Genomic DNA, 11,153 nt, shown 5'->3' on the forward strand with positions numbered 1-11,153 from the left:
AGAAACTGCATAGCCTCACGTTGGGCTCTATTCTGTTGTCATAAACCCTTTCTCCAACATACAGGTGCGACAGTTGATGGACATGTGGTCCTGTAGCGCCTTTTACCCCGCCGGAATGACTGGCAGCGTGGTCAGAGATGACTGGCAGAGGGCCAGGAGAACAAGTCCCTTCAACCGCTATAGTCTGACTCATTCTATTCAGGTAGCACAGGAAACATTTGTCTGGTTAGTGTGTGTGTGTGTGTGTGTGTGTGTGTGTGTGTGTGTGTGTGTGTGTGTGTGTGTGTGTGTGAGTGCGTGTGCGTATTAGTTGGTGTACTCAAACCAAATTACCATAATCCAGGATTAGATAGTGTGTTGTGTGGCAGCGCAGGTACAAGCCGTTTACGTTTGATTGACAACGATTGTTCTGGGATAGTCTTTGCTTGTTTACAAAGGATGTCGATCAAGCTGTCAATCATAGCATTGTGTTTGAAGGCAGAATAAGAAAATGTTGGATAGAGGAGAAAAAGTACCCAAGGATTTGGATGAAAGGGATTGGCAAAACTAAAAATACATTCTGTAAAATTAAAAAAGGCATTGGCATGCCCCTAATTTTAGGACAATATCACAACATTTATGATCAACGGATGAACATGGATGCAATGACTTAAATCCATGTTGCTCACACAGATATGTATTCAGGTTTCTACAGGACACACACACCACACACACACAGAGGCGTTTGTTACTGGGAGAGAAACGAGAGCTTGCTGATGCCACAGGGTTACACTGCGGCCACAGAACAGATGGCGCTTTTTACCCAGAATTCCCTCAACTGCAGGTAGAGCGCAGCCTGGTGTCTCCCTAATCACACCTCTTAACGTGAGGAATCAGGCAGCTCCACCCTCCCCTTCCTCCACCACCTCCCCACTCCTCTGGCAGTAGAACAGTCGTTTCTTTAAACTACGCTAGTGGGAACTAGATTGCTTTACTGCCAAAATGCAATGCGGAAAACACACACCTGCATTGTACTGATTAGACTTTAATTATTTAAAGAGACATGAGGGCTCCTTATACCCATAAACCATCCCCCCTAACACACACACACTTTATAAACAGCTAGATTGAGAGCAGTAATGTGTCCTCATCTGCCAACCCATAAGTGTTCATTCTAAGTCAGGTTGTTCAGGTTAATTAGAGACCACTGTTATTTGCAATCAAGTGCGATAGCACTTGAACAAAAACAATATCCAGTATTAATGTTTCATTAAATATAGTCCACATAAGAAAGGTGCATGGTTAGAATCTGTTAAAATGTGGGAAAGAAAGGCAAGTAGGATTGAGTTGTACAAGTATACATTAAGTTTCAGTCTGAATTTGGTGCAACAGCCTATAGGAGAATAACCCATGAATAATTCAACGTATGCTGCACTGCAAGCAAAATTAGGTGATGGTAGTCTCTATCCGCTTCATTAGAAAACAGTTTCTTTCTACTAAAGATGATACTGATACTTGTTTTTGTTGATGCTAGACGAAGGTGCACACTGCCACCTAGTGTTGGACACCAACACTACCAATAACTCGATTACGACAATAAATACAAATGCTACATGTCTCCTTATAACAAGATTTTATTGTCTCAATTGGTTCTTTTTTGAATAAAGCAAAATTTCAATTGAATATCAGATTCTAAACTGGCTAAATAAATACAACATTTACATTCACTTTTGAATCAAAGAAGCAACCGCAAAAACTAAACAAAGTTGAAACAGACATTTAACAGGGAACTGAAGTCTGAGTCATTTTCTTGAACCAAACAAAAACAGGGAGACAAAACTAAATGAGTCTGATGATTATTAACTGATGAAACTGATGATTATTTCTTGCAAACTGTGCGTGCACACAGGCTCCCCGCAGACAGCCACTAACAGTGGGCCTCCAGTGGGATAGTGATTTAGTTGTGCGCCGTCTTGTCGCCGTCTCCGTTCTGGGTGACCTGGAGGTTCTTCTGCTCGGCAGGGCTTCTGAACACGTGGGCTCTGTAGAACTGCAGCTCTCTGATGCTCTCCTGGATGTCGCCCAGCGCCCTGAGACACACACGCCAATCAACAAACAGTAGAGATTACCACAACCCTCCCCAGATCACCTTGGCTTGGTATTGATGCAACTTTCCTCAATAGAACAGATGAAGATTTCGGTGATCATCTGTTCATTTATACGGTTGAGTATTTGAACGAAATTGGTGGCAGGCGTTGCTCTGTGTGCGTTTTGCCCGGGTAAGGATGACCAACCTGTGAGACGCTTTCTTCTGGGGAGCCAGCTTGTATTCCTCTGGAAACCACCGTCTAGAAAACACACAAAGGAAATTCTAGTGAAATCCTAATTACTAAAGCAAAGCGTTGAGTTGAGTACAACAGCTTTTGAGTGAATTAATGGGCATTAAGACTGACAGAATAACAGCCAAGTGGTCTGAAAGGCCCAAAGTTTCCACATCAATGCGTTAACCATGGCAACGCAAACTGGTTGGGGTGGGGGCGGAGAATGCCAATATTTGTTTCAAATAATCAGAATAAGCAACAACAGACACTGACATATGTGAATATAATAATACAATTATTACTTTAAGCAGTATCGATAGGTTTCACGTGCTACACGCGGCGGAGGAAGAGCCCAGCGACTCGCGGATAAACCCAGGTGACAGTAAACGCCAGTGATGTTTGATTTTGAGAGTTAGTGCTCAGCTTAGCATATCTTTAAATCAAAACCGTCATTAATGGCCTCCTGACGCATTGTATGGCTTGGAGAGCAGAAAATACTCAGCATGTAAAATAAGGCCTGTATACCAGGTTCCAGACCTTTTAGTCCAGGGTCGTACCAACCACCTTAGGGACCTGCCTATCGGGGAAACATCAATTGGCCCAAAGCTGTGGGGTCACCTGCAAAGCTCCTTAATGGTGCTGACGTCGATGATCCTGTAGTGGAGATGGTACATGAACTGGGGCATGTATTTGTCCAGGAACTTCTTGTCGGCGTGCACAGAGTTACCTGGGAGAGGGAGGAGGAGGGAGGGGTGCCGCATGTTAACATGCAGGGTCTGACAGCCAACAGGAAGGGGGCGAGTATGTGTCGGTCTGTACAACACTCACCAGCGAGGGGACACTGGCCGGGCTGCGTGTGTTGCCTGATGAAGGAGAGGAACTCGTACTCCGCTTGCTGGAGGCTGACCTTGCTGTCCTTCACTGACTGAGTCAGACCCGACTGAGCCCCCAACAAACACATAACTAAACTATGAATTATTGATCAGGAATTATATTCGGCAAACAAAACCTGAAAGCAGTTTGAGATGATCACATTGCTTTAAAGCACAGTTCCATTGATGCGTAGCCCTGGGCGACCTTTGCTGCATAACTTTGCATGCCTGAAATCAATACTAAGATAATACTGCAGGGGAAGCCGGTAGTAGGCCTGATTTGCAATATGGCCTGTAGTTCTTCTACAGAGAATGTTACACGGATACGGGAACATACAGACCAGAGCCATCTAGAACTGTTACCACACCTTGCCATGATGCTCTTTACACCAATCAGACATTCCGTCCAGGAGCTCAGTTGGTTGATTTATAATCAGATTTGGTCCCTGCAATTGGAGGAAAATTATAGAATTGAGTCATCAATGGATATGCTCTACTTCAAATGAAAATTAATCAAGTTTAAGGCTGTTGGGCATTACCTCTGCCAGCACATTGAGTTCAGAGTCTGTGATGATGCACGCCATCTCGATGATCTTGTCCTTCTCAATGTCCAGCCCCGTCATCTAGAAAGCGCATCCGGATTGAAAGAAACACCGGTTATAAGAACAACGCCAAGTAACACAGAGCATCTCCGTTGATCCCCTTTTCTACAGTGTACGACAACAACGGAATAAATAAATACTGTGATTCTGTCACGTCATTAACAATGATAACAAACACATTTGTGTGAACTTTATTAAGTAGAACTAGCTGCAAGCGGCTAGGATGACGTGTAGATAAATCACTTTACAATTCTGCAGAATGTAACCGTGAACGCTTCAGAAATATTGTAGAAAGTTGTTTATAAAAAGGAGAAACGGTGATTTTGGTGTAACCAACGGCAACCGATTCAAGTAGGCTGAATGGTGCATTATTCGTACGTTTATCTCCAATCAGACTAGACATGTGTTCAGTAACAGAGCACCGCATGGAGGGAACATCCATAGTCGCTTTAGGGCTGAAGTACAAATATAAAATGCTGGTAGTGTGACGTTAACTATGACATGGGGTAGACTGATGGTTTTGTTAGACTCAGACAACATCGGACTCTGCGTGAAGAGAAGAAAAAATAGCTAAATTTGCTAGTGTGTCAGCAGGCTGAGCAATCCCTTTGCAGGTCAGCAGGCACATTGTGACACGTGTGGAGCTCAAAGTGGGCTTACGAGGGGTGAACAACGGTACAACTTGCCTCCAGATCCACCCAGACCATCCTCTGGGACATCGCGTCTGATGTGTTTGATGACATGTTGTTGCTCAAAACGGGGACGTCCACACGTGAAGATCGTCCTGGTGCTGTTCTGATCTCGTGGAAACACACGGACCTTTTCGTCTGTAAAATGTTAATTTTTGAAAGTGAAAAGAAAACTGCCCCACTGGACCGGAAAACGAGACCCCACCTTCTGCACAGGAACCTCGAATAACTCAAGGCGCACATGCTGCAGTTACAGTGGTCGTCGCTGGCTGCATGCTCACGCCCACCAACTGCCTGCCGTAAAGCAACGGGTTGTCGTCAAGGATATACAATCATTATTTTATTCTAATTTTAAATAAACGTAAAATTACGTAGAAAAAAATCGCATTCCTAGAGGCTGGTGTTGTTGTTTGTTTAATTCTAATTTAGAGAGTGGTCCGGAACCGATTTGAGGTCAATGGGTATATTTAAATACATATATTTTATACCACTACATAGGCCTACATTCTCGGTGGACATAATGGTTCAAAGGCCGAAAAATACGGAATAGGCGTAATCAATAATGATAATGATCTGTAAGTGTGTGCTTTTGCGCGCACGTGTGTTTGTGTGTGTGGGCGTGTGTTACTTTGTATGCCTGTGCGTGTGCATGTCTGTCTACGTGTGCATTTGTCTGAACAGCCTGCTTCTTCCTCTGTAAAATGTGAGACGGTAACACACTAGCATTTGCATACCTGTCCGTGCCCTTATTATTATGCAAAGCAAGCAAAACATCCATAATAACCCTCTCAATACAATAGGTTTTTCAACCAAAGTGATATGTTATGGCTCTATTGAATAAATTACATCTATTATATCTACAAATTAGGACCACATGAAAGGAATGTGTGACATTTATAAGCCTGTTGAAAATATTGTTAGTGCGTGAGTAATTATTAATGAGTGTAGAGGCCCCTCACTATGCATAAGTGAACAGTGAACAGGCGTGTTACTTTCTCCAGAGCTCCTAAACAGATTGTCAACGCCAGCTCAGCACATTGTCAACACCCAGATCATAAATAGTGTTGTTACATGTTGGGAACAGCCCACGACTAGCATTTGGCTGTCAAAAACAATGCTATGTATCTCTGCTTTGATTATTTAAAAGCAGCTCCATCATTACTTAACTGATGCCGTGTAAATAAACTCAGACAGCTTTTGTTAAGCTTTACCAAATGGCTTTCCAAAATAAAAATAAGTAGGCCTACGCCTGCTAAAAATCTATCCACAAATGTTTTTGCAACCTTCCTGTCTACACATTTGCCTGTAGATGGCGCCAAAGTATTTCCATTTAATATATTCAGAACGATTGCTTCAAAATAGACTTTAATGTTTCATGGTCTACATTTGTCTGAAAGTTAAATTTGTTGTAGGTTCTTTGACTCATGTTGTTCTAAATGTTTTTCATCATATCGCCTAAGAATATTTTATAGTGATCATATCTTTTCAATTTCTCTGCGTTTGTCTCTGATCATAGAATCATGGCATGCTCCGTTTCATCCCAAAGACTGCTTTTAAATAAGATAACCTAAATAAAAAAATGCTAAGACAAGCTAGCTCTGTTCATACTATGATACTTACAATGTATTATTAATATAACAACGCAATAGTAAGTATTGTAGCCTATATATGTTTTGTTAATTTTATTCATAAGGCTATTACAAGCCTACTTTTAATATTTGAAAATATTTTGACTGCAATATAATCTTCCTTCATTAATGATTCAGCACCCTGCTCACACTGTATCGGTCACTAATCCGATAATGCTCTTCGTTCAGCCTTTATTTGACTCATCATTTGATATACACCAGAAATATCAAAAGGTAATAGAGGCCATCTGGTATTTAGGGAATGGCTCTGCTGACCTCTTTGGTAACTTCAACCACAATGAATTCATCAAGGCAGAAATGCTTGTCTTTTACAAGCCAATGTCTGCATTCCCTAGCACTTACTGTAAGAACCATATCAACACAATAATCTGATTCTATGAAACAGTCCCTTAGGCAATAGCACATCTTTTCAAAAGCTCACAATTTGGTGTTACCTTCCTTATTGTCACCTGTGGTCTGGGGTGAGTTGGAAGCTGCTGTGGAAAAGTACAGCATTGATATATATATATATATATATATATATATATATATATATATATATATATATATATATCTCGTCTGCCCACCGGTGGGCAGAGGTTTTGCTCTATTATAACCTCCATCATAAGGTTATACGACAACTCACTGACCCTCAGCCTCACCCTTCTCTATACCAATCTAGCTAGCCATGCACTAAATGAAAGATCGCTGTAAAGTTCCCTCTAATTCCTTTCTCCTTTTGTCAGTGGAGGTCCATCCGACGGAGAATGCCCAGTGACACCTCTATTCAGTCCAGGTTGACTGTCCTACCGATCGGTTTCCAACAGTGGGCAGTGCTTCTCTTTCAAATCCACAGGACTAGATTATTTTCTCTTTATGCCTCTTCCTCTTTTTTTCGGGGAAACTTCAGTGAGACGTAATAGGAAAAAAAAAATGATGAAACAGTGAGAAACCGAAGCAAGAATGGACCGGGCAAAGTAGAGTCCTCGGAGCCCTTATGGATATTGGCATTCTCCTAACAGAGATACCATTTTCCTTTGTGGCAGAAACCCATTGGCCTGCCACCCAGTTCAAATGCATGCTCACTAATAACGACACCCAAGCCCGCTTCCGCTGAAGGGACCATGAATCCTGTCGCCTTATCGCTGCCCTTCTATTAAGTGGGATGTAAAAGGAGTGTTGATGTCTTTAGTGTGATAGTGTGTTTACTCCACACCAGGATAAATAGTCTCAAACATAATGACTATCCATAATGCCTGATATCATTGGAGATCATATCGCCAACTGCAAACCCCCTTGGTGATTTGCAATCCCTACGGTTTCTTTCTGGTCATGAAATCCAAACTTTGTTTGCTACTGGTCGGTTGAAATTACACTGGAAAGGGGGCTGACAAGTGTCGATTTGCAAATACGGAAAATGTGCAATTAGTGCCAGTCAATGGCAAATTAGTGCATAGCCCCGTGGCAATTAGACCCAATCAAATAACAACGATTACTGTTACCTCTGTTTGTTTGTTTGTTTGTTGTCCCAAGCAATTTGATCTTATAGCCTGTAAGACTCTCTTTCAAAATGGCAGATTATCGCCAACCAAACATCCCATGTTCGAAATGTACACAGCAACAGCGAATCGCAGTTCCACCTCCATTTGGGAAGCACGGGAGCGTTGGGACGTTAGTTTAGTACAGGTTTATGGATAACTGAATAGTGATGAATGAGTGGCCAACCCAGGGGAAGAAGGCATAGGCAACCGTCAAGATGGCAAGGATTTGTTGTGCCATTCACTGCGCCAATCTCAAAAGCCAGGGTTAAAAAAATTGTTTAACAGACAAAGGGGTTCACTCCCTTTAATAAAAACAGATGACAGTTATGGATCGAAGTCTTTAAAAGGGTGGATTGGAGTCTTTCCCCAGTGATTTTTAATATGCATGTAGATTAGCTTTAGTACACCAGGCGTTTCTTTTTATAAGATAGGTCATACAATTGTTGTCTATACCCAACATCCACTCATTCTAAGGTAGGCCTATAACTTAATGATCCGGTAATGTTTCCCCATTAGTTATAAATATTTTGTTTCTGTAAGAAGGAGACTTCTGATTACATCTCCTGCCATATCTTGCCACATTCCCATCCCTCCAATTAGGACTATTATAGTATTATAGACGATGTTTGATATCCATATCCCTTGTTTTTCAGAACTCAAGTTATTGGAAATTCTATAAATGCACTAAAAGCCTTATATGGAGGTGATAGGATATGAAAAAATAGGGGGAAATGCTCAAAGTATTAACTGTGACAGGATTCTGTGGTCCAAACAATAATCTAGATCAGGCTTCATGTTAATATTGAAAAGAAAAAGTGTCAAACTGCCAAACTACTTGAATTGACGTCGAACAAAGGATCTGGTCAAAGCTGATATTGTCAAAAAGTGACATGGACAGGTTCAATAGGCTAATGAAAAATTAAAACAAAAAAGACAAGTTCTTTATCTTACTCAGTTGACTAAAGCTAGCCTTCTAACATTTCTAAGAATTACAAGAGGTCAAATTATAATAGTCAGATTTTCTTTGAGTCTGTGATATTTGGATGATACTACACAAAAACATTACTTCTGTTACATTTATATCAAAAGATAGACAAACCAACACACTCTAGAAATATCGTTTTATCATTCCATTAGCAGGCCTTACAAGGAAAAATTCATTACAATGCCGTATATGCATTGATAACATTGGTGTATTCGCTTATGTGACCACAGTAGTTCATGGCAACAAACTGTGAATTGTCTATGGCTGCACTTGCAGCTATCCATGTTTGTAACCGGGAAACCAGTCCATTGTGCTAGAAGGCTTTATTTTGTCATCAGTTATTCATCAAATCAAGAGACAGTTTGTCATAATGGGAAGTCATTGTTGTGTTTGAAACTGCCCCAGCGTTTTCATGCAAGACGTGGAATCTGATGAGAAGCCCTGTTTGATTCCATTGGGGCTGACCAAAGTGGCACTGTGACACCGTCAAACTCTATGATGTGTGAAATATGACTTGACTCAGATAGGGTGGAGCCAGGAGTTTAGAAAACATTCTCTTTTCATCACAGTAGATCAAATCATCCAAACTGCTTTATGCAAAGTTAATAGCCCAAAAAAATATCCATATCTGATGAGCTCCTGATGAAGCGGATCAGCCTAGGCCCTTTACCGCGCCTCGGGCTCAGCCGGCAAGGTAAGATGAGGAGGTCAACCTCAACAATAATTCCTACTTTTCACTTTAACTTGCTTTTAACGGCTGTGTTAAATTGTTACCGGATGAAATATAGTGGCTGTAGGCACACACGTCACGCCCTCCATTCTTGATCTGCTATTGTTGGCGTACTAAAAATTTGTGTTTTATGTGTGGTCTGTTGGCAACCACAACTGATTCCAGGTTTTCAGAATGTAATTATGCAAAGTGCGTTTTTGAAAAGTTCTATATTTCCCCGCAGACGTGCCCAGTGGATATGTCTCTCTTCATAGTCCCTATGGGCTAATAATGCATAATACATCCATCACTCGAAAAACCTTCACCATGAAACAGTGGTTCTTTAATATGTTCAATGTAAAACTAATTATGAATGGTTCACAGATGACAATAAATCTAAAAACAGGATTATTTGTTAGGCCAAAGAACATATCTCTGTAAAAATAATTTGGGGAATACGTTAGATTATGAATTGTCATGTAATGGTTATAAATGGATATCATTTGGATTCCAAATGTTTAACGCAGAAGCCATTCTGTTTTGTCTCTGCAAGTACACTGCGAAGACCGGCCCAAAGGTATCAGCTGTCTGATGTTGTTCACCATCTCCCAGCGCCCCCATATTCTCACTCCATTGATTAAAAAAGTGCTGAAGTTAAGCTGTTGTGGAGCCGACACATGTTTGCCGACATACTGGCCTAATCAAGAAACAAGTCAAGTAGTGCAGAATAAGGCTGATTAAGGATGCTGATGAAATGAAGCAATCTCCCAGTTGGTTCATAGGTTCACCTCTTAGTGTACCCTCTTTCCCCTGGTCGGAAATCAATCAATGCCACTTTAAGACTTTAAGACAGAATTCTCATCAGTTCTCATCAGATTTAAATTCATTATCCTTGGCCTAACCTCTGATATGATCATGCATCTCATGTGTACAATCCAAAAAAATACGAAAGCCAGTAGGCATGAACTAAGAAATTAGTGTAATTTTAACTATGCATGTGTTCCTAATTTTGTAGATCGTAAGGTTTAACAATAAATTACTGTTAATATTTAGGGCTTAATATGATTATAAACATAACAAGTGTGATTTAATTAGACTTTGTCAGAACCAATTCTCAGACTTTTAATGATAATATGCCTCTAAGTAAAAGAAAGTAATCCCTGATAAATCATTAAAGATCAAGTCTGCAAAAAAAAAAACCCTGCTATTCTATCATTCAACAATGCAGCAGCATTATCAAGGTAAGTACAATGTACAATGGTTTGTTTTTTAATTCAAACACAACAGCAACAAGAACACCAAGTGTGTGAGCCAGATGTGCTGTGTGGGGAAAACAAGCCACAGTAAACCTTTTGTGTCTTCTTTCTTTTCAGGTAGGCACAGACTGGATCGAAGAGCCTAACGGGCTCCTTGGGTCTTTGGATTTCGGATGGTTCGTGGGAGGACTCTTCTGTTGGCCATCACGCAAACAGGGTTTGTCGTATTTTCACAGCCAAATGTAAGTGGTTTCTCAAAAAATTCATTTTTTAACCATTGAAAGACCATGATGGGGAAAAAAAAAAACCCAAAGAGCCCAAAATAATACATACAAACTAACAGACTGCTATAAGTGTTCTGATTTGTCACGGTTAAAGACGTATGCCAAGTGAGATGAAGAATATTTATGCTTGTTGGAGACTTTGAAGGATTGTTTAGGCTTAACTCTGATTCACGTAAACAATTTCTCCACCATGATATAACTTATCCCATTTTAGCGGCGGTGACACTTTTCATTAGGATCTGCCGGCTGATGCGATTCAATATTCCGATTCAGTTTCAAAGCCATTC

The 11,153-nt window shown here is 40.8% G+C and overlaps 1 protein-coding gene across 1 annotated transcript; it reads right to left on the minus strand.

The window, feature by feature from the left end:
* Positions 1-1,595: 1,595 nt before the first annotated feature.
* Positions 1,596-4,762, minus strand: smfn (small fragment nuclease). Its single transcript, XM_060057059.1, has 7 exons — positions 4,461-4,762; positions 3,712-3,795; positions 3,541-3,618; positions 3,129-3,240; positions 2,919-3,027; positions 2,274-2,327; positions 1,596-2,069 (listed from the first exon to the last, which is right to left on the minus strand). Exons 1-7 carry the CDS (start codon positions 4,704-4,706, stop codon positions 1,937-1,939), a joined length of 816 nt encoding a protein of 271 aa, XP_059913042.1. The 5' UTR covers positions 4,707-4,762; the 3' UTR covers positions 1,596-1,936.
* Between the last annotated feature and the right edge of the window lie 6,391 nt (positions 4,763-11,153).

Source organism: Gadus macrocephalus, chromosome 7, assembly GCF_031168955.1.
Source record: "Gadus macrocephalus chromosome 7, ASM3116895v1".
Taxonomy (NCBI): domain Eukaryota; kingdom Metazoa; phylum Chordata; class Actinopteri; order Gadiformes; family Gadidae; genus Gadus; species Gadus macrocephalus.